Raw genomic sequence first — 24,665 nt, 5'->3', positions numbered from 1 at the left:
CATCATCTCGGTCAGTGTTGCACAACACTGTTGAGGACCGAGCTTTACGACATTCTTGCCAGGGGTTCTAACCCCACCCCGTACCGCAGTTTAGCAATATTATTTTTAATAAAGTTCTGTAAAAAAAAAAACTTGGGTTTTAAACAGTACTGAAAAAAAGAGTTTAAAGTATTTTATACAATGCTGAAAAAATGTATTTATACAGTGCTATGAAAAATAACTATTTTTATTTCATACAATACTATAAAAAAAGAAGTCATTGTATTTTACGCAGTGGAAAAGGAATTGATGTATTTTATAAAATACTATGAACAACTAATATGTATTTGATACAATTCTGAGGAAAAAAATCTGTCGATCTGTTACAAAGCAAATATTTGGGCTGAATATCAATAATTAGTTTACACAAAATATTTTTTTAATAATACAAGGGCTGAACGAGCTTATGTTATTTAATAACACCATGTTACGTATATACAGTTCTAGAATTCAACTAATTTTTTTCTGTTATTATTATTAACACGAAGGAACGCGAAACTGATTTTAATGACCTTTTTCAAATCAAAGTTTTATTGAGCCAACGTTTCGCTCTCTGTGTTGAGCTTTGTTGACTTACTATTAAGTGCTGTACAGAATGAAACGTTGCAACTAAACGTATTTGGGTCGCTGCACTACCCGAGAAAAGTATCCCCATATTGTATAACGCCAGTCCTCTTCACCTCACTCTACGCTACTGTAATAGTGCTGAGTGTAGTATAAGTTTGTAATCCAATTAAATATTATCACTGGAGATCTGAAGCGAATCATAAGAGGCATTTACAAGTTACTACATGGAAGCTAATATCCCAATTTCTTCAATAAAAATGGCAAATTAGGTGAAGCTCTGACCCCGTAGGAGTCATACAGCGCCTGGAGAATGGGAGGCATTCAGATTCGATCCAAGGAAGGGGAGAATAAGTTCAGTTCCTTGGATCAAGAGCTCACTGGCATCAAGGGGTATTCCAACATGTAATTTTTCAGCATCTTATTTTCTTTTCTTTTTTCTTTTTTTTAACTTTTCTAAAAGATGGATGAACAACAAGCTGGATGAACCAACTCGATGAACGGAGGGTCGAACTATGGCAAATCAGTCCTAAAACTAGTAGGTTATCCCACTGTATAGTGGATAGCTGGTACGGTACATTGGATAGCAGGCTATCCATTGTACTGTATCAGGCCGGCATGGCAAAATGGTGAAAACACTGGCCAGGACAAAACTGGCTTGTCATGGATTTGAAACCTCTTTCCGCCTATATTTAAGGTACCCGAAGTTCTGACGCTACCAGGGGGTTTGTGCCAATAATCTGCAACGCTATTACTAAGCCAGTGTTTCCTTACGTCCTTTCTAAATCTAAATTTGTCCAACTTGAATCCATTGTTGAGAGTCCTATCTTGGTGAGAAATTTTCAGCAAGTTATTTATATCCCCTTTATTCCTGTTTAACCTTTATACACTTCAATCATGTACCGTTTATTTGTACTCCTTTCCAGACAGTGCAAAGTTAGTGCTTTCGGTCTATCTTCTGAGGAAAGGTTTGTAATACATGGAATCCATCTTGTCACTGCGATTTCTCGGCAAGTTGGATAATAATTGAGGCACAGGAAAACAACTTTTCTTATTATTATTATTATTATTATATATATATATATATATATATATATATATATATATATATATATATATATATATATATATATATATATATATATATATATATATATTATTTATTTATTATTGTTCAGTTTCACAACATTAATGCTATTTTGTATCTCCGCAAGTTAAAAATACAGTAAGTAGGACAGAAAAATAGCATCAACAGTTTGCTTGTATTCTTTCCCATCTAAGTGTTTACAAAAAGTTTACATAATATATGTTAGGCTAGGTTAATGTAAATTGACCTACATTTACCTATGTTTGATCGGCACTAACGAATTGACATAAACGGATGGCTTGTGTTTGGCAGCGCTGGATATATCGTAGCATTTCCCTTAAGTTTTTTTTTTTTATTATTTTTGCATAGGTATGACCACTAATATTGAAGTTGGAGGGTGGGCTATATTGTAGTATAGCCAGGAGAGTGACATGTGCACCTTAAACTAGAGCATTGTCATAGCAATAAACACCAGTACGTCTCCACTTAAAGCGTAACCTCGTCAACTCAATTTGTCGACGTAGGAGTGTCTCAAGACAGAGTTTTTGATCTTGATCTCTCCAACGCATCTCATCTCCTTAAACTTGTTCTGTTCGCAGATGACAAGGCTTTTGTCATCTCCCACTTAAATCCGACTACTCTCAGCGACACTGTTAATGATGAACTCATAAAATATGTATGTGGATGACTACCAACAAATTCACCCTTGATATTGTCAAAACCTACTACATGATTTTTGGAAACAGATCTTCAGATATCGTAGAGGTGGTAGCTGGACAAAGACGCAAGCATGGAGAACAAGCCTCGATTTGGACAACGTTATGCTCTAAAATAGTTAAATGATACATACAAGCAGGAGACAATGTTTCGTTTACATGAGGCTTTATCAAATACTTAATAGTCTCGTGTAGGTAAAATGATATATTAAGAGGTCAAAACGTTCTTTGCCTTCTCGACTATACCATACATCAATTATGTTTGTGCTTTAAGTAAAGACTGCAGAGATTCCTTAGCTTGGAGATTAGGAGGTGCGGGTTTACTAAAAGTATTATCCATTGGGCTGAAGAGGAGTGTTTGAGGTGGTTCGGACATTTAGATAGGGTGGAACAAAATACTGACATGGAGGGCTTATAAATCTCAACATACAGATAAACATTGACCAAATAAAGGCTTCTTCTGAATACTTAATTCATGGTTGCGATGTTGGGTTGCGGAAACTACGGTCTCTTCCAAAATGGCTGTTTATCATGAAGGTGGTAGCTGTTGATGTGGTTGGGATGTGTAATTACAGGGCAGTCACAGCACTCGGGGAAGGGCTGACAGGAGGGTTGGTTGCAGCAGGGCTGAGCTAAAGGGTCTGTGGTTGTGGTCCTGGGCTCCATCCACGTCATGGTCTTCATGTGTTCCTCTCTCCACTCTCTCAACATATCCATAACCGGTCTATTGATGATTAGAAATATTACAAATACACGTAATTAAAAAAAAGTGAGTGGCAATGTTGCGGCTAAAATAATTTAAACAAAACACTGATAAAGTGAAAGCATAAGTTTCGGTTCGTCTGCCCTGTCAGTTTTGGAATACATTTTTAACAATAAACTTCCAAGACCCAGAAAAAAGCCTAACTCTGTTCCTGAAACTGCAAGAAATGATGGAGGAAAACCCTCAAAGACTTGAAAACACGAGCCTAGCTGTTCCTGTAACAGTAACAAATAGTATATTATTATTATTATAATCAAGGGGGAAGCGCTAAACCCGGAGGATTATACAGCGCCTGGGGGGGGATGTGGAAGGCATTCAGGCTTAATTCGGGGAACTGGAGCACAGATCCAATTCCCTTAATCAAGAGCCCCTCACCAACATCAAGGAACCTTCCTTGAGGGGAACAAATAGTATAGTCTAAATATTGATAGCACGAGCCTAGCTCTGTTCCTGCAGCTGTAACTAATGGGTCAGGACAAACCGAAATGTCCAGTTTTCATTTCCAATTTGTGGAATAGTAATGAATTGCCTCAGCCACGTTATTGTCTTTTATATTCTTTACAAACAGGCAGTATTCCATGCAGACATACACACACGCATACTCCATCGCTTAAAAAAAGTGTATGCTAGAGATAGAAACAAAGAATCAGTTAAATATTAACATGGTGTAGCCTCAGTGACAATGATACTCACAGGTAGAGGGAATCATTGGCCAAGTTGTATCGTTCGCCGGGGTCGTTGTAGAGGTTGTAGAGGAGTGGGGGGTCGTGATGGGTGAGGGGGTGGCTGGCAGGGCACAAAGGGTCGTAGTTGTCAGGGTCCGACAGATCTGAGAAACATATGCTTAAGTTATATTAAATCATCACACAGAGTATATATTCAGAGAGGTGCGTATCCGTACAAATACACCAAGTGGTATATACATAAGTTTGTATATTTCAGAGTATATACACCTAGATTATATATAAGCACACACAGGTGTGTATGTGTGCAAAAATAACCAAGAATTTACTTAAAAGCCTATTGTAAAATTTAAAGTATTCTTGATGTTTGTGTACAGATGAACTGTACACAGTCTTTAATGACGCGAACCCAATCGATGAGCTTTAAACCTAGCATATTAACAATGATAATGGTGATAATGATAGTAATGGTTGTATTAATAGCATTATTTTTAGCAATAATAATAATGATGGTGAAAAACGGAAGATTCGCCATTAAACTGTTGAATATTTCCAGCCATAACGATATAATTTTCTCTATAGTGAAAACTAGCGCATGTCATGAATGCCAATAAGTGAAATGATAAATATTTGCAGTGCCCGCACACATTTATTTTATTGGCAAAACTGGATATAGCACATCGTGGGATACCCTGATTTTTATAACATTTTACAAAGTTTAAGCAAGAGTTAACTACGTTTTTTGCCTAACAAATTCATTACACAGAATGAATTTTCATACAGTAGTTTTGATACATTAGCTGCGAGTTCAGCTGTAATCCTCAAGCAGGTCTGGAGTTACTTTCACCTGGGCACCATCACACAGAATGGTGAGAGTTTAGCTGTAAATCCTTTCAGGATGTCTGTGGTATCACTTGGGCACCATCACACAGGATGGTGCAGTATTTGTCACAGTAATGACAATGGCAAGACTAAAGTACACATTAAGTGTTCTTACGTAATAAAATAATAATAATAATAATAATAATATCTATATTTCTACAAATACATGTACACGGTATACAGGCCTAGCTGACATCAGTGACATACTACTATATACAAAGCCGCATTTCGGGCAAATTAGGTAAATTTTCTCCCAGGATGCGACCCACACCAGCCGACTAACACCCAAGCACTGATTTTACTGATGGGGAACATAGACAACAGGTGTAAAGAAACACGCCCAATGTTTCTATCCTCGCCGGGAATCTATCCCGGACCCTCGCCACGTGAAGCGAGAACTTTAGCCACCATCATACGGAGCACCTTACGTAGGCACTTCAAACAGCCACATCTAATTAAAACCATACACTCATAAGGAAGCTTACCTGACCCTATGGTGTAGAAATGAGCCTTATATGTACCATTGGTGACTGCAAAGGGTCCCAGGGACTGCTGGGGTGACTGCGGGTATATAGCGTACATCTTACGGGGACTCTGGTGACAGTAGTAGTAGTAGTAATGTGAGAGAAAGTCATGAGAAAGGTTAAAAAATGATCACAATACTGTTAATTAATAATAATATAATAATAATAATAATAATAATTGACACTGATACAATAACATCTAGTAATTTGTGTTGAATATTTCTTCACTGCAAGTTGTAGATCTTTTTTTTTATCCTATTTCCATAAACAGCTAGTGGTTTTTTTTTTTTACCATGGGCATATACGGTAACTGTTACCAGTGTCAGCATTTTACAAATAGAAATCGCTCAGTACAATTTAGTATCGTGTTTGTCTTGCTTTTAGCAGACTGAGGGGTTGGGAGGAGAGCGAGCCTCCACCTACACTGAATGAATTACATGGGTTTAGCGCTTCAAGTAAATAAAAATTATTCTCAAAGAGGCAACCACCTTAGCGAGAGGATCCCTGAGGAGGGGCGAGAGGTCGACGCCGTCCAAAGTTAAGTTAGAGGTGTCTAGGTGAACCAGAGACGCTAGGGTGGGGAGTATATCCAGTGTTGATGCCAGACCCGACGTTTTACCTGGTGCCGTTGAAGATACTAATTAATAATAATGTGAAATTGTGGCAACAGTCAACAATAGTAATAAAAAAAAACTAGAAAACGGAAGAACCTTTAAAGAGGTACGCGACGTTTTGTTCAGTTGTATTGAACTTTCACTAGAAAAAGTTCACTACATGAGAATGAAAACTCATGTATTTCTATAAATAACACTTTTTTTGTTGTCCTGATTTTTTATCAATAACATTCGTAATTATTATTAATTATTTTTACACTAGATATTTATTTATTGCTTAATGTCACCTTGTTTGTAAATGGGACCCTCGATCCATTTATCTTAGGGAGAGAATTTCTTACGTTACATGGGAAATATAACCTGGTTTTCTTAAGAAGAAAGAGACTTGTAACAAGCTATTGAGTAACTCGACCACATTACATATTCTTCACATGTTCCGCTTCTGTGGCAACACAAATATTTCAGTGTACAAACAGTTCATAAATATATACGACCACATTTATAAATTAAAATGCTTCCAGTTTACTTTGATTAACCAGGGGCTTTCCAGTAAGTTTGTAAAATATGTTTCCTCATTTTACAACAATTGTGTACTGCACTTTCTGGAAATAAAAGACTTCAATTTCAAAGGAGAAAACTTAAGTTAATTTTGGACTTTATTATAACTTATGGCTTTCCTCACTACACTGAGGTCAAAACATACGTAGTGTTCAGTGATTAAAGGCATTTTGTAATAAGTGTTTATCAGTAGCAGCGATACACTTAACTCATTGTCGGTGAGTAATTGATGTAAAGCATAAAGTGTGTAGAAACATTTTTACTTGATCTGTTAAGTTACTGTTGGATCATGCTCGTGTAAAAGTGTGACATCCATAGTTTGCAAAGTGTTGAAAGACCGAATATGAACTGCTAGATGAAGATACTGACTCGGCGAGCTCACAAATTATCGGCGGGAAGGGTTTGGCTCAATACAGAAGATTTATTAATTAAATGGCATAACCTTAAGGTAATGTAGCACCGTTACAGAGGGATAATGATTGCATAAGATGGCAGTAGATTTAGTAGTTACAGAGATTACCACTTAACACCACTATGAAACGCAACTAAAATACTAACTAGAAATTTTAGGGTGAAAAAAAAAAATATTCTAACATCTTAGCTGTCCCCCAGTTGAGGCAAAATGCTGATGCAAGAAAATATTTTCAGAAAATCAATTTCTGTAAGGTGAAAATACAAAATGCGTATACCAACAGACCCGGTGTGATGTAGGGAGGCCAATGAACGAAGGCAGGAACCCTGACACCTCCCTCCCAGGTGGTGCCCTTCCCACAACGCAGCAGCCCAGCGCACCCTCCTCGCTCATGTCGCGTCAGGCTCGGTCTGTTAGTGAAGGAAATTGTTATCGGCTTCTTTACAAAGGCTAATATAATGAAGTCAAGTATTGTTTGGCGTGGTTCGTGGCTGAAGTGGTAGCGTCTTCAGCACTCATCTGAAGGACCTCGGTTCGATACAGGTGGAAACGGGCATGATTCCTTACACCTGTCCTTCTGTTCACCTAGTATTAAGTAGATACCTGGGTGTTAGCCGACTGTTGTGGGTCGCATTTGCCGAAAGAGGATCATAGGATGTCAGTGAAAATAAGCCATAGTGACTTTACTGGGTAGTCCTAGATTACTAACCCTCTGGGTTAATAATCAGAATAAAATCTCTCTCTCTTGCCTAGGGTGCGACCAACAACAGCATACTAAACACTGTACCTATTTATTGCTAAATGAACGTGTGTAAGGAGACATTATCATACGTCTGGCTCTGCCTGGTAATCAAACCCAGGGCCTTTCGGTTATAAGCCGACTGCTTGCCTACAGGTCTAAACTCATTGGTCAAGATTCACGTCGAGCTTGCAGGTATTGTAAAGAAATATTCGAAAATATGACGGTGTCTGGGGTGTCCATGTCATGTTAGTCAGCACAAGGTGTGCTTCCTATGTGATGGGAACTTGGGTAATAACCTCTCCCCGTTATACAACGCAATTTTTAGGCGGTGGTACTATGCTGTATGTCAATTTCAGAACGCTTCAATTTCTTTCAACTGCCATTTGCTTTAAGTAAGGCCTTTGATAGAGTTGCACGCAGGAGACTGATGAAGAAAATAGCGGCACTTGGTATAGAAGAAAGTATCTCCTGGGTTGAGTTACGGCTAACCCACAGGAAACGGTGTATGTGCCACAAGGGTCAATGTTGGGACCCTTATTATTCACAATACAATTCACAATACACATAAACGACCTGGGGAATGGTGATATAAGTTTGTCCATGACATTAAAATATATCGTCAGATATTTTCTGATGATGAAACTAGAAAGCTACAGGATGACCTGGAAGTGGCAGATGTGGTTTAATGCAAACAAGTATAAGTTATAGTTAGCAGAAATTTAATGCCAAGACAACAGTGCATAAGTGTTCGCAATAAAGCCAGTAGGATTCTTGACTTCACATCATGAAGTATAAATAATGAAAGTCCTAAGGTAATGCTTCTGATTTTTCTATATAGTCTTAGTAATGCCTCATTTAGACAAGGCAAAATATACAAAGAAACATGACGAACTGATCACATGTATCGGAAACCTTTCTTATGAAGATAGGCTGAATGCACTGAATTTCCTCTCTGGAAGGACGTCTATTTAGGGACGATATGATTGAAATATACAAATGGAAAATATGAATAAATGGAAGAATGTAAATAACGTACAGAAATTATCAAACCAAAACATGACACACAGCAATGGATTCATGCTGAACAGATTTAAATTTAAAAGGGATATAGGGGAGAACTGATTAGGCATTATTTTTATTATTATTATTATTATTATTATTATTATTATAAAAAAGAAGCTAATAGCGCTGTAGATGAGTGGGGAAATAAAAGTCTTAAGTAGTGTAACTGGGGCAAGAACCTTGGGAAACTTTAAAAATAGGTTGGATCTGTATACAAGTATATGTAGTAGGGCGAGCTGGAGCTGCCTAACATAGGCCAGTAGTCCTACTGTAGTGTTCCTTCACTCTTGAGTTACATAAACCAATAAAAACATTTAAACCACAAAAAATGGCCGCGATGTCTAGCATTGAGATGGCTGAGGAAAAATATAATCGTTCGAATTTCATGGTGTATCGCCTGTGGTGGGAGAATGAGCGTAAGTAAGTACACTTGTTGCTCAAACATTATTTAATGTTATATAAATCAACGTAGGCGTATGATGTACCTTGTCTAATTTTTTACAAGAAAAATAGTCAATTATTCACTGTCTCACTAATTTTGTAGAAGATTATTTACTAAAATAATGATGACATGAAAACTTGCATTATTGTTGTTACTAAGAATATCATGTTAATTTTAACGCAGTTCATTTATGTGCTAAATCAAAATAGTTTTTAATTCGGTATTAAGTTCCAATTAATGAACTTGATAAAGGATTATAACAATCACTAGGAAGTAACAGGGTAGTAGAAACCAAAGGTTGAAAAAAGTTTGTTGGGATGGGTTTAAAACTATTTTGATTCAGTACGTAAATCAACTACAATAATGAGTGTGAGTCTTAACGCCTTATAAGTAATAATTGTAGTACTGCAGTTTTTTTGTCAGGAGACATGGTAATTTAAATGTATAATTTTATTATTTATTAATATGACTACTACTGTCTGACAGTTTTCCAAGAATTGTTAATAAAAGCACTGACATACAATAGGAAGTGTAGGTGTGTAGAATTAGAGCATACACGTATATACTCAGTTATACGTGGCTCGCAGCTAAGTGATGGTGACTTTAGCATACAACTGAAGGAGCGGAACTTAGTACTGTAGTTGGTGGGCAGGTTAAGCATGGCTTGAATACAACTCTTGTATATGATCGCTTACAAGTAAATAGGTAAGAGGATGTTTTAAATCTTGTCACATCCTAAGAGGGTGGTTAGTACTTTATATAGAACTTGCCTTTGAAATGAACCGAAGTATTAGAGCATATCTTAACCTGCGAATTCATTGGTGTTAAAACTGAAGCCGGCACACTAAAGCCTAAGGGTATATATTAGACATACAGGCACATGTTTACACGCTGATTATACATACCCGTTGTCTGAGGTGAACCAAAGAAGAGTAGAATTGATGAGGCACGAGTAAGGAAAGTTAAGAGCAAAGATCGGGGTGGAAATCGCTTCGTTCTTCGGATGAATGTCCCCAGTGGCCAGTGAAGGGGGACACGCCCAAGGGGGTGGACCCTTGTGGTTGGGACTCCTAAGAAAATTTGCCCGTGTTTTTTGTTAGAATAAGAAGATGAGAGACAGGGGTGCTTCCTGAGTTTGGGTTGGGGACATTGTCAACAGGTGTAAACACGTCAGGAAAGGGGGAACGCCCAATCTGTCCAGTGCTGGGGGGAAATGATAAAGGGGGGGAGAGAAGAGCCGGGATAAGTACAGGTCATATAGATTTATTAAGCAAAGGGGAGGACCCAATCATATGGATTTTGTAGAAGGAGTGGAAATGAATGGGTTAGGAATTTTTAAAATTGTTTTAGAAGATACTGCAAGGAACTTGAATCCCTTTCATTGACAACGGGAAAATTTTTAGGCAAACATGATATGTATGAAGGGAGGGGGACTCTGGGGGGGGGTTAGCATTGAGACTGATTGAGAAGGCCATTTAAAATGCCTATGTTTTTAAACTGATGGAAGATAGAGGGGGGTTTTTAAAAAGGGGTTGAAACATTGGGGTTGGGAAACAGAAAATGATAAAAGGTTTCACATGGTTATAAAAAAGACAATAGATGGCAGAAACAAAGGGACAGCAGAGGCAGAAAGGGGACTATTTTAAGGTTTATATACTAATAGCAGGGTTAAAAAATAAGATAGATATGAAATTGAAGTAGGGAAAATAGAATTTTTCTATAAAGAGACCTGCAACTGAAAGATAGAGGAGCCTCTGTGTCACAAAAACATAAAATTTTTCCCCACTGACAGGGTCAACAGGGGAAAAGGGGGTGGGGAAAGGATGTTTTCAGAGACAATTTAAATTTTTTGTTAGACAAGATATTAAATTAGGGGAAACGTCAGCCACTGAATTGTTTGGGTTTCAGCTTTTGAGGGAGAAAACTAATTTTTGGGGGTTTAAGGGGCCCCCAAAACTTTTATAGGAGGAAAACTTTATGGGGAAATTCAAAAAACATCTACAGAAAAAGGGCAATGGGAGATTTCAACTATAGACAGATTGACTGGGGCAATTTGACAGGAAATTTAATCAGGTGACTTTCGATAAAGACCAGATTGTTTTAAAAGTTTGGACAGAGCCCAAATAGGGGAAAAAACCTCCGACTTGGTTTTTGCCCGTAGGGAAACACTAATTAATAATCTTGAGGTTAATGATGAGCTTGGGGAAAGTGATCACAAATCACTAGTTTTAATTACTGTAATTCCCCAATAATCAATTTCCCTCCCCGACTTTGCCTTTTATTTCAAGGACTGAAAATTACTTAGGTTAATTTTGGAATGACCTGACTATGGGCAGGAGGGGGATTTCGATAGATGCTTTCCGGGAAGTTCTAGCTGTGCAAATTTTTTCCCAAATAGGGGGAAAACAGATAAAAAAAAATGATCCTAAATGGATGAACAAGATTAAAAAAATCTATTTCAAAAAGAGGCATATAGGCAAATCAAAAGAGGAGAGGGGGAATTGAGAAATGATAATTTTTAGTTAAAGAGAAATAAAAAGGGAATTAGAAAAGCAAAAGAGATTATGAGGTTAAAGGAAGAGAATCAAAAACAACCAAAGGATTCTTTCAGGATAAAAGTAAAAATGGGGGCAAGATAGGGCCCCCTAAAATTCCTCGGGGCAGCTACTGACAGTGATAAGGAAATGTGAGAATTTTAAACATACTTCCCCTCAGTTTTTTCAAGGGGGATACCACATATTCCAGAATGGGTAAATTATGAGAACAGACGATAATAAACGTGCACTATTAGGGTAATGACATGGTCCTTAGGCAAATAGATAAATTAAACCAACAAAACCCCGGCCCTGATAACTGTATGCAAGGGTCTAAAAGGGAAAGAAAAAGGAGCTAGAACCTTTGGCTAATCTTTTCAACATATCACTAAACTGCAGCGCTGTATAGTCCTTTTGGTTTAAGGCTTCTTTTTTATTTAAAAATAATAAAATACTACAAACGGCATGGTGCCAGAAAGTGGAAATGGAAAAATGATACCCATTTTCAAACAGGTGACAGGTCCTTAGTTCGAACTATAGACCAAAAAGAACTCCCTAGTGGGGGAAAATTTAGGAATCAAAATTTAAAGTTCGTGCCCCCTTGAAAAACATAAATTAATAACGAATCTCAGCATGGTTTTACAAAGGGGGTTCCTGCCTAAATTTATTAACTTTTTACCAAGGGATTTGAGGAGGATCGGTAATAAATGATATTTGATATGGATCTTAAGGTTTAGGGGCCCCCATCAGAGACTATTAAAAAATTTTAAAACACATGGAATAGGAGGAGAAATTTTTTCCTGATAGAGGTTTGACAAAAGGGACAGAGAGTTTGAAAATGGGGGGAAATGGGGGGGGAAAGGGCACGAGGGTGTTCCAAGGGGGCAGTGTTTGGGCCCCCCGCTGTTCACAACTATAAACGACATAGATGAGGGCATAAAAAGCGACATCGCAAGTTTGCGATGACATAAAATAGGCCGTGAATTATTCTGGGGAGGACATTAGCACCCAAAGATTTGAAAAAACTGATGGTGGTCGGAAGTCAGATGCAGTTTATATAGACAAATGCAAAGTTTAAATGTTGGGGAAGACAAAACCATGCCACATATAAACAAATAATGTAGATTTTTATTACGGATTGGGAAAAAAATTTAGGGGTTCGGGGAGTAACGCAAGACAACAGTGATAATGTTCGAATAAAGATTAGAATCCTTGGTCATATAAAATAAAATAGACTCAGGTTGTTCTTCAACCCTTAAACCTTGGTTAGGCCTCATTTAGATTAGCTGACATTTTGGCCCTTTTCAGAATGGATATAAATTTCTGGAAAAAGTACAAAGGGGGATGACAAAATTGATCCCATGTACGAAACCCTTCCCATGAGGATAGACTAAGGGGGCCCCGAAACTGCATTACCTTGTACATGTACTTGTAGTAAATAAAGATATTATTATTATATTATTATTATCTAATATAGAGAATAGAAAACAGTGTGTATATATGATGTCATGTTAAGTGGTGTTACGGACTGGAAGACGGAGCTGAGTGATGGCTATGTTCTCGTTGGGTAGGAGACGTTTTGCCTACCAATGGCTCTATCTGTCTAATATACAGAATAAAAAACAGCCACTAGTGAGCGAAACGTCTCCTTAATGCCAGTCCTAGTTACTATATGCGTAAACTGCATCCACAAGTGCATGTACAAGGTGTACAGGCCTAGCTGATATCAATGACAAACTACTATAAAGAAAGCCACTTGTTATGCAGAGCATTTCAAGCAAATTAGGTCAATTTTGTCCCCATGATGAAACCTACACCAATCGACTAACACCTAAGTACCCATTTTACTAATAGGTGAACATGGACGGCAGGTGCCTTAAGGAAATATATCCTGAGGAACTGAATGGTACGAAGGGTAAACAACCTGTATACAAACTTAGGTAGGTTAATGTGGATTCTAGTATTGAAATGTGTTAATTAACGTTATTTAGTAATTAATAGAAAATATAATTCACAACAAATTTTTCCAGAGCTCCAACAATCAGTATGCATATGGCTATTGTAGGTGTATGATTTATGCCTGCATGACGGAGATCACATCGCCCAGGTGCACCACAGCCCCGCTTTCTTAGACTTGTTCACCCTCTTATCAATAGTGGTGCTCTGATTAAGCAGCTATCTTAGTTACAATCACGTGGTGTTGCTCTAACATAAGCTGGTATCTTATCTGTAATTACAGCTTACATGATGGAAAGGGAAGTAGAGGAAGAATGGTTGTTGTGAGGCGGCGGCATCAGAGATGAAAGCTTTTGCTTGGGCCACCAGACGCTGTGTCAGGGTAGGAAGGTATGCTGGCTGCTCTAAGATTCTCGAATTACTGAAAAGTGAAGAAGGTAAATATAGGTTTGAGGCCTATAGACTGCACGTGGGTCATTAAGACCACAATTCACCTGTACAGTAGCATCCAAAAATATGCACCTATCCACTTAGACTAGCGAGTCCAGCACGGGTAAAGCAGCTGTTGCTACCGTGGTGGCCAGCCTCTTTCTGTTTTTTTGAAACAGGACAGGTGTTTCCTGACATGAGTCTTACTCATGTCGGTGACACGTTGTGTTGGTACTGTCTTAGTGTTTTCGGCTACTCAACCTTCATGTTTGCTTTAGACACGCCGTCTAGCTTCACATACGCTGTAAGGTTGTAATGTAGGAACCTTTTATTTTACACACCGGGTATCTACATCCGGGGTAGGTTGATTTATAAAAATTAAACACATTCACCATTATTCATTCAATAGCTGTCTTGTCAGAAATGTGAAAACAGACAACTGTTTGCAGGGCAGGTAACTGTACCTCTCTGCACAATCAATGCACATATCGCCAAAATTAAAGCGAAACATTGAGGAACAGATTAATCATCAGCGACGACACAATCGCTCCTGGAGATAATGCCACAGTTCAAGTACTAAAAAACGAGTATCCACGCAGAGCGACCAGTGTCGTCAACAAGAACACTACTGATCCCATCACAGGACCGTTAATTTTGCAACAATCACATGTTTATAAAATGATTGTGAGGTTACATTGGAATGATGATTAACTACAATTCGTACTTGTCACTGACTTGAGCATGGACTCACCTGAAGAGCGGGCAGGAAACATTCGAGGGCCAGCAGAGGTCGTAGCAGGGCTGGCCCTGTGGAAAACACTGACGGCAGGGACACATGTCTTGGGAATAAGGCAGCCCTAGGTACTGGTCGAACCCGAAGTGAATAGGTAGATACTCTCTGGCGGCGCCCACACCCAAGTGCCACTTGCCCACTATCTGAGTCCGGTAACCCTGGCCACACAAATATTCAAGAAATGTGCATATAAACCGTCGAAGATCTTTTATTTTTGTTTTTTAAAAATCAGCAGAACTAACTTTTGCTGAACATATACACATAATATGTGTGTACACACAAACACCAAGATGTACTCATATTAGCCATCTGTGGCCAATTTCCTAGGCCTGTATTACCTGGAGTTTACCTGGAGAAGGTTTCGGGAGTCAACGCCCCCGCGGCCCGGTCTGAGACCAGGCCTCATGGTGGGCTAGGGTCTGATCAACCAGGCTGTTACTGCTGGCCGCACGCAAGCTAACGTACGAGCCACAGCCCGGCTGGTCATGTACCGACTTTAGGTGCCTGTCCAGTGACTTCTTGAAGACAGCCAGGGATCTATTGGTAATCCCTCTTATGTATGCTGGGAGGCAATTAAACAGTCGTGGACCACGGACACTTATTTTGTTGTCTTTCAATATACTCGTGGCGCCCCTGGTTTTCATCAGAGGAATGTTGCATCTCCTGCCGAGTCTTTTGCTTTCATAGGGAGTGATTTTCGTGTGCAGGTTTGGTGCCAATCCCTCCAGGACTTTCCAAGTGTATATGATCATGCATCTGTCTTGCCTGCGTTCGAGGGAATACAGATCAAGGACCTTCAACCGTTCCCAGTAGTTTAGGTGCCTTATCGTACTTACGTGTGCCGTGAAAGTTCTTTGTACACTCTCCAGGTCTGCAATGTCGCCAGCCTTGAAGGGGGCCGTTAGTGTACAGCAGTATTCCGGCCTAGAGAGCACAAGCGATTTGAAGAGAATCATCATGGGCTTGGCGTCCCTAGTTTTGAAGGTTCTCATTATCCATCCTATCATTTTCCTAGCGAATGAGGCAGATTCATTGTTGTGGTATTTGAAGGCGAGATCCTCTGATATTATCACTCCCAGGTCCTTCACATTACTTTTCCGCTCTATTGTATGGTTAGAATTTGCTGTATACCCAGAAACATTTTTAATTTCTTCAAGTTTCCCATATTTGAGTAGTTGAAATTTCTCCTCGTTGAACTTCATATTGTTTTGAGTGGCCCATTCGAAGATTTTGATGTCCGCATGGAGTCTCGCGGTGTCTTCACTGGAGGTCACTGTCATGGTGTCATCCGCAAAGGAAGACACGAAGCTGTGGCTTACATCTGTCTATGTCAGAAATGAGGATGAGGAATAGAATGGGAACGAGTACTGTGCCTTGTGGAACAGAGCTTTTTACCGTGGCTTCCTGGGACTACTCTGTTTACTATTACTCTTTGTCTTCTGTTTGTCAGCAAGTTATAAATCCATCTACCAACTTTTCCCGTTATCCCTTTATCACGCATTTTGTGTGCTATTATACCATGGTCACACTTGTCGAAAGCTTTTGCGAAGTCTGTGAATACGACATCTGTATTTTGTTTATCCTCTACAGCATCCAGGACCTTGTCATAGTGGTCCAGTAGCTGGGACAGGCAGGAGCGACCTGCTCAAAACCCGTGTTGCTCTGGGTTGTGTAATGGATGGGTATCTAGGTGATTGGCGATCTTGCTTCTTAGAACCCTCTCAAAGATTTTTATGATATGGGATGTTAGTATTATCGGTCTGTAGTTCTTTGCAATTGCTTTACTGCCACCTTTGTAGAGTGGCGCTATGTCTGTTATTTTTAGTGTGTGTGGGATGACCCTGTGTCCATGCTCCCTCTCCATAAAATGCTGCAGGCACGCGATAGGATCTTCTTGCAATTCTTGATGAACACAAAGTTCCATGAGTCTATGCCTGGGGCAGAGTGCATAGGCATGTCATTTATTGCCTTTTCAAAGTCTAGTGGAGTTAGAATAATATCCGAAATTTTTGAGATGACCAGGTTTTGGGTATCGTTCATAAAGAATTCACTTGGATTGTCGACCCTTAGTCTGGGCAGTGGCTCGCTGAACACTGAGTCATATTGGGACTTTAGTATCTCACTCATTTCTTGGCTGTCATCTGTGCATGTCCCATCCCGTCTAAGCAGGGGCCCAATACTGGATGTTGTTTTTCCCTTAGATTTGGCACAAGATAAGAAGTATTTTTTTTTCAATTTCAATTTTCATTTAGTTCTTCCTGTGATTCTTGCCTGATGTAAGATTCATTCAGCTTAAGTTCGATATTTGCAGTTTCATTGACTAGTGCCTCCTTTCGTATTTCAGATATATTGGCCCCACTCAGCTACTCCGTGATTCTTCGATTTCGTCTGTATAGGGAACGTTTCTTTCTAGTTTACATCTTCTCTTTCTTTTTCTTAATGGAATGTGTCATGAGCAGATCTCAAGAACCACATAATTAATTTTTTGTTGGGATCCGTGTTGTTTAGGATATCTTCCCAGCTTGTTTTATTTAGGGCATGGTGTACTTAATCCTATTGTATGTTTTTGTTATTGAAATTGAATTTTGTGAAGAGACCTTCATGACTGCTCACATTTTGCTGTTCAGGAGCCCTGTGCATACATGTTTGTACCTCTATTATGTTGTGATCCGAGTGTATTGTATTTGATACAGTTATATTATGTATCAGATCGTCATTGTGAAGATGAGTATTTTCTAGTCTTGTAGTCTACTATTTGCTGGTTTAAGGTGAACTTGGTGCAGAGATTTAATAGTTCGTGTGTGTGTGTGTGTGTGTGTGTGTGTGTGTGTGTGTGTGTGTGTGTGTGTGTGTGTGTGTGTGTTTTCATCTGAGCTGCCTCCCGGGGTGATCTCTGCTAAAACATTGTTTACTATGTTCCTCCATTTTAGGTATCTCAAGTTGAAATCTCCTAGTAGTAAGATGGCTGGGGCAGGAGTTGGGAAATTTTCCAGACAGTGGTCAATTTTCTCAAACTGTTCTTGGAATTGCTGGGAAGTTGCATCTGGAGGCTTGTATACTGCCACAATGACAAGGTTTTGGTTTTCAATCTTTACCGCCAAAACTTCAACTACATCATTTGAGGTGTTTAGTAGTTCTGTGCAAATGAGCGACTCTGACATACAGGCCAATCCCTCTCCCTTGTTGCCTGTTTACTCTGTCGCATCGGAATAGGTTATAACCTGGGATCCATATTTCGTTGTCATAATGATCCTTTATGCTGGTCTCTGTGAAGTCTGCAAACATTGCATTTGACTCCGTGAACAGTCCCTGATGTATAAAAACTTTTTTTTTTTTTTTTTTTTTGACGGCTTTAGACCCCGTATGTTTGCAAAGATAAATGTCGTTGTATTGGTGGAACTGAGGGGGGTTTTATTTGCTGGCTCTAATATATGTTGTTCTGGAGTAGAGGCCAATGTCCGTGCCTCTGCTCCAGAAGTGTTTTCAGTTGGTGTAGGATTATTGTCATTTCTTGCCAGTCTCTTTTCCCTCCTGGCCCTAAAAAACCTCTGTCCCTGAAGAGGTTGTGCGTCCCCTCTTTTGTTTCCCATAGTCTGGCTGGTCTGTGTCTTCTTAGTCCCCTTTAGATGATGTGCCTGGCAGTATGCGTTGTAGCATTTTCTTTCATGGATTGATGAGGGACACATTTCTGGGTGAAATAAGTTACAGGAGGGGAAGTTGCACTCTCCTTTTGTCATGTGGGTGCTGCATTTTTTGGGATGGTCAAAGGTGCATGTCCCACCTGTTTTACCTGGTATACCGTGCCTGCAGATACCCAAGGCATAGAATTTACATAGATTGTAATTTCGTTTACTAGAATTTATTGTAGTTGCGTTCACTGCTGGTGCATTTATTTTTCCTGTTTCCTCCCTATCTTTCACCCCTGTATGAACATCAGTGCTTCCACCAGGTTTTGCTGGTAATGTGGCAACACTATTCCCTGAGGCATCATCCGATTTTAATCCATCTCCAGCAGTATTTCTATTTTGAACCTCTGTGGACTGAATAACGTTGTCTTCACTGTCCTCCAGGACAACACTAGTATCCTCACGAGAACTGTCTTCTAAGACATCACTAGAGCCCTCTGGAGCACTTTCCTCCAGGACAACACTAGCACTTTCAGCACTGTCCTCCCGGACAGTACTAGCACCCTCAGGAGCACTGTCCAAGACAACCTCGTCCCTACCACCCACCTTATTTTCCCAGGTGTCATACCATGCTGATATGTCTTTCAAGAAGGATGTTTTATTGGTGTTCTTGTCTTTTAATATAGATGTCATTTCCTCATACAGGTGTATCTCGTTTGGGCAGACCCAACAACATCTCTCTGAGTTTATGTAAAGTGTGGTCACTGGTTTAAAATCCCTGTATGAATCCACATTCTCTCTGTTTAGTCTGAAGGGTAGAAGACCAATTGCATGCTCAATTTCTGTACGAGAACCTTCACTGTATGACAGCAGCGCTACCAGCTGCACCAATGGATTGATGAACAGAACCATAAACATATATTATTTGTGGAAGAGTGCTGTGAGGAATAGTGGTTTGGAATGAGGTAATTTTCCCTGGTGCAGGGAAATGTCACTGTTGTCTTGCTTGACATAGATCATGTATCCTGTTCATTCTGAGGTCAGTTCCAGTTTTCATGATCAATCTGGAATGCTTACTAGTCCTCTGTAAGATTAGCAAAGTCAGTTGTTGGTAATGGCAGGAAGTTTTCCCTCACTGGACTCCCTCCACTGTTGAATCAATATGTATTTTGTAGTGATCGTTATTAAAGCTTCTATGGGTGCTATGCGTCAGAATCTTTTCCCAAATAAAGCTCGTTAAATATAATTATTTTTTGCTGTTCATAAAGACTCTTTCCGGTACCGACACAGCCTCACTCGTAGGTATCCGTACCTTTTTTGCCACAGACAGTGCTAAACAGTCACAACTCATGGACCTCTCCCCAGCTTCTATATAATCTCGTGTTTCATTTGTATCTATGATTTGAAGTCTCTGGTTGACCAGGCATCTTGTAATAAAAATAATTCTCAAATGTTGTCATTAGCATGATCATCATGTCCAGCGTAGCATGGGCCAGTAAGCCTGCTGCAGTATTCCTTTATTCTTATGTTCTTAACGCTACTCGTGTATTGAGGAGTAAACCACTTGACAATACTGTACACTTAAGCAAACATTTACAGGAGCCGAATTTGGTGGTATTATATGTATATAATCAATAGCAGAACCTGCAGCGTTTGAAACTGAGAGTAAATGAAGGGTGTGACTAGAGCCCTTGACTAACCTTTTTCTTGAGGAGGGTGGCAATGGTAGTCTCGTTGCGAGGAAGACCAAGTGTGTTGTCTGGGGTGAACACTCCGGGGTACACCCCGCTTCGCACCTGCACCCGCCCCGTCAATAGCGATGCCCTGAACAATAACTGATTCTCACTCAAAATGGCTGGAAACAATCATTACATTAATAGTAATTTCATCACTTGACTGTTTGTAATTTTAGTTTGATACCTTTATTGTACATCCTAGGGGCTCGTATCCATCCTTGAGACGGGGGGGGGGGTAGTCTTCAGATTATAGAGGCACATAAAGGGTCCGAGGACTGGCCCCCTAACATTATTAGCTAAGCAAGGTATAGAAACAAAGAAGTATTTACTAAAGTAATGGATTAATCTAGAGAAGTAACGAGTTGGTCAAACATTTAGTGAATTCAAATAAGGCAAGCGCTTGTGTAATCTATAGGCATAACTTCCACAAATAGATTTTGTCCACGGGTGACGCCGCCTCCAACTGCTTCACCTCACCTGTTTGCATACGATGTACTTTGATCAAGGTTGATGGACTGACAACATCACCTCCAGGCTGAGAGATCGATTACATCTCCTAGTCATCTTCCACCGTTCTTTTCTGTACTGGACTGATAAAGCCACTGGCTAGCGAAACACTTCCACAATAAAGATACCCAAATTTTGCATTAGTGTCTCACCACAGTGTGTACAGTGTAGGGGATGCAACAACTATATATGCACGAGAGATTTCTAGAAATTTGTGAGAACGCATCTGAGAACACCGGTAATGTCAAACTACTCATCACCAGTATTATACTCTGAAACTCCCACAAGCCCACCCCCGCCCAAACCAGACACACCTATCACATAGTTCCTGCACTCGCATGTAGAACCGGACCTATGACCCACTATATATATACTCCGTCTACTTCTTATCTCTGTATTGGATTGATATCGTCCCTGGCAAGTAACGTTTCCTTAAGTAACGTCCAAATACCGATTTTACGTCTTAGAAAAAATTGACTGAATCATAAGTTTCTTCTTGAAGCAATTACCTCAAGGTAGAACACTTAATTGTGAAGCACTAATTATTATTACTATTATTATTGGTATATTCACGGAGAAGCGTTAACCCCATGTCACAGTTCCTGGGGAATGGAGGTAATTAGGTTTGATAGAGAAGTTGAAGGAAACTCCAGTTCTTTGGATCAAGAGACTTCCAACATCAGGAAAATCATTTAAAACATGTGAATCAGTAAACAGACCTAAAACTTTATACAAATATCATGGCTTTATTTGCTTGGCGTCTACTGCTGTCATTGAAATTAAGTTATAAGAGCACAAGATCTTAGTTTTGTGATTACCTGAGCTTCTGAAAAATGGTAAAAAAAAAAAGAAAAATATTTCATAAATAAAAATTAATGTTTTATTTTTTTAACACACCGACCGTCTCACACCGAGGCAGGGTGACCCGAGAAAGAAGAAACATTTTCACCACCACTGTCTTGCCAGAGGCGCGCCGACATTATTGCTCAGATTCCTCTCCAAACTGCAGTATTCCCTCCCCTTCAGAGTGCAGGCACTGTACTGCCCACCTCCACGACTCAAGTCTAGCTAAGTGTTGTCCCTTGAATCATTTCATAAATGTTACCTTCCTCATACCCCAATACAAATAAAATAAAAATAATTAAAAAAAATTGTTTTTACCAGACGACAATTGAGTACGTTTAAGTAGCTTGTTTATATTTGTGAGTACCAGCTGCTCACCTGGAGGGGCTGCAGACGGGGCTGGTCACATAGAAATGAGTGAAGAACCTGCTCTCTCTGGCTAGCTGGTCCAACTGAGGCGTCCTGCAGTCATGAATGTAATATTTTAACACCACCTTAAATCACATCTACATATTATTTCACATTCGATTAATTTTATAAACGACCATGGAATAATGTGTGAAGTGATTGTTAAGGCTGCATTTCACCTGAACACTTATCAAGAATACTTTAATCTGTTTAATAGTCATTGAAGTAAATTGTGTATATTCCGGTATACATCTTCTATATAACTCGTGTACTAGCTGTTACAGATAAAACTTCAGTCTTAAATTTATGTTAACAAGAAATTAATACTAATGGATCGCTTCAGAAAGTAAATATTTACGTTAGCTTATGGTTGAAGCCTTCGGTATATCCAGGATTTCAATAATGTGGAAGAAGATAGCTGTGTTATAGGCAACGGAATTGTCTACTTGAACTTGTCACATCACATCGTCTACAGTTCCATATTTACTCTATTAACTTGGGTTGGAAAACTGCACCATACCAGTCAAACTAAAAACTTTTTGAAGGGAAAAAGTTGCTCTACTACTAGCTGTTATTTGCCTGGCAAAACTAGAGCTATATACATTATCCAAAGCAATCATGAAGTATCTAAACTAAATCACCCACTGGACTTGCCTGGAAGTGGGATGACCTGAAAAACTGAGATCGCCATAACCCAGGTCGTCAGCTAAAAGGATGATAATGTTTGGTAGTGTATCGTTGATCATGTTGCATGTCTCCTCCAGCCAACACTCTCCTTCCTTGAAGTTCACTTGCTCAGTTGGCACATTCTTTGCATTTTCTTCATGCAGTTCGTGCTCCTTGGCTCGTACTCTTCCAACGTCACCAAGTAATAAATTCGCCAAGAAACAGAGGAAAAACAGAAGTTTCATTTTAATGTTCTTGGAAAAAGACGAAATGTTCTTAGGTTTTGTAAGAGTTGTAATCGGTAGGACAAGGTTACCACGGCGCTGTGTCACCGCCGCACCCACCGTCCAGCTACTGCTGCATCAGTTGGTCCGGACCTGCTGGTATTATTGACTAGATAAGATGCTATCAGTCATTCTCTCGAGAGTAGGAGTTGTACTCACCTAGTTGTGGTTGCAGGGGTCGATTTACAGCTCCTGGCCCTGCCTCTTCACTGGTTTCTACTAGGTCACTTCCTTCGCCATGAGCTTTATCATACCTCTTCTTAAAGCTATGTATGGATCCTGCCTCCACTACATCACTTCCCAGACTACTCCACTTCCTGACAACTCTGTGACTGAAGAAATACTTTCAAAAATCCCTGTGATTCATCCGAGTCTTCAACTTCCAACTGTGACCCCTTGTTGCTGTGTCCATCTCTGGAACATCCTGTCGCTGTCTACCTTGTCGATTCCTCTCATTATATTGTCATATTCTCCAGTGTCGTCAGGTCGATTTCCCTTAACCTCTCCTCGTAAGACATGCCCCTCAGCTCTGGGACTAGTCTTGTTGCAGACCTTTTCACTTTCTCAAATTTCGTGCTTAGCTAGGTGTGGATTCTAAACTGGTGCTGCATACTCCAATATAGGCCCAACGTACGCGGTGTACAGAGCCCTGAACGATTCCTTATTGAAATGTCGGAATGCTATTCTTAGGTTTGCTAGGCGCCCATATGTTGGAGCAGTTATTTGGTCTGGGGAAACCCTGCCTGCCACAGGGGGTTTTTAACTGTTCCCTTCGTCACGTCCCCGGTGGGGGTTAAGGAAATGTTCCAAAACCCCCGTCCCTTTTGTATTGAAAATTAACCCTTTTTTAAAAGTGGGAGGCCCTTGCAAATATTGATTTAAAACGTCCCCTCCGGTTTTTCCCTTCAATACTGAGTAGTTCTTTTAAGATCACTTTCATCCCACCCTTATAGGGAGAATTTTATTGAACCATACTGAGTAAAAAAACCATCCCAAAGGGGGGATAAAACCCGGGGGGTTCCTAACCCCCGGGTTTGTTTTCAATCGTAACAATGTTTTCGGAGCCACACTGGAGAATTTTATTGAAAACCACAGAATTCTTCCACCCCTATACCCACACCCTCGGGGGCTTTTGGGCTTTGAGGGAGTGAAATAGATTTAATTGGAAACCCCGGGGCTGTGGAAAGAATAGACACAGAGGTGGCCTCGGGAGCAAAAGGGATACAGCGGTGTTTTTGTGGGGGCTTTATTATAATTTTAGTTGAACCTATCAGCCCTGGAACAAGGCCCCGGGTTTCCCCGTGAGCCAAGGCTTGTAAAAAGGGCCCAAAATTGCTGAGAAAGGGCCAGAAACCCTTTTTTCCAGTCCTTTAATAAAGAAAAAAGAAAAAACCCCTTTTTTTTTTTTTGGGCCTTTTTCCCCTTTTAGTGGATAGGGCCCGGTTTTTTGGGAAATAAATTTTATATATACTTTTAACTTTACATACATACATACAACAAAACTTTTTGTGTGTGTGTGTAAAAAAAAAAATTTAAACAATTAGAAAAATTTTTTAAAAAATTAAGTTCTTTTTTAAATTTTCTTTATACGTTTATTTTTTCATATATTTTACGGAATTAAAAATTTTTTTCCCAAAAAAGAACCCTTAGAAATTTTTTTAAAACCCTTATTAAAACAAGGCAATTTAATTTAAGGGGGAACCAAATAAATATTTTTTTGGGAAAAAGGGCAATGTGTGGTGTGAATATAATGCAGAGAATTCGTAGTTTGGAAGTTAGGAGGAGGTGCGGGATT

At 39.6% G+C, this 24,665-nt stretch overlaps 2 protein-coding genes across 5 annotated transcripts in view; one reads left to right on the top strand and one right to left on the bottom strand.

The window, feature by feature from the left end:
• LOC128692866 (retinol dehydrogenase 13) overlaps nt 1-24,665 on the top strand; it is a 483,761-nt gene that overhangs the window by 228,656 nt on the left and 230,440 nt on the right. The window lies entirely within an intron of this gene.
• Nucleotides 1,854-22,953, bottom strand: LOC128693018 (arylsulfatase A). Its single transcript, XM_070091947.1, has 11 exons — nt 22,575-22,953; nt 21,891-21,974; nt 20,127-20,250; nt 14,759-14,958; nt 13,867-13,999; nt 9,994-10,142; nt 7,128-7,252; nt 5,747-5,877; nt 5,220-5,328; nt 3,863-3,998; nt 1,854-3,130 (listed from the first exon to the last, which is right to left on the bottom strand). The coding sequence occupies exons 1-11, from the start codon at nt 22,829-22,831 to the stop codon at nt 2,908-2,910; spliced, it is 1,671 nt and encodes a 556-aa protein (XP_069948048.1). The 5' UTR covers nt 22,832-22,953; the 3' UTR covers nt 1,854-2,907.

Source organism: Cherax quadricarinatus, chromosome 38 (assembly GCF_038502225.1).
Source record: "Cherax quadricarinatus isolate ZL_2023a chromosome 38, ASM3850222v1, whole genome shotgun sequence".
In the NCBI taxonomy this organism is placed as follows: Eukaryota; Metazoa; Arthropoda; class Malacostraca; order Decapoda; family Parastacidae; genus Cherax; species Cherax quadricarinatus.
This window is presented reverse-complemented; position numbering and strand designations above follow the sequence as displayed.

Excerpts from the sequence above, each read along its gene's own strand:
- LOC128693018 (XM_070091947.1), bottom strand. The coding sequence starts at position 22,831 with ATGAAACTTCTGTTTTTCCTCTGTTTCTTGGCGAATTTATTACTTGGT. Across the intron at positions 20,251-21,890 it reads CCCGTCTGCAGCCCCTCCAG|GGCATCGCTATTGACGGGGC; the intron begins GTGAGCAGCTGG and ends GTTATTGTTCAG. Across the intron at positions 7,253-9,993 it reads TGGTTCACCTCAGACAACGG|ACCGAGCCTGACGCGACATG; the intron begins GTATGTATAATC and ends CTTCACTAACAG.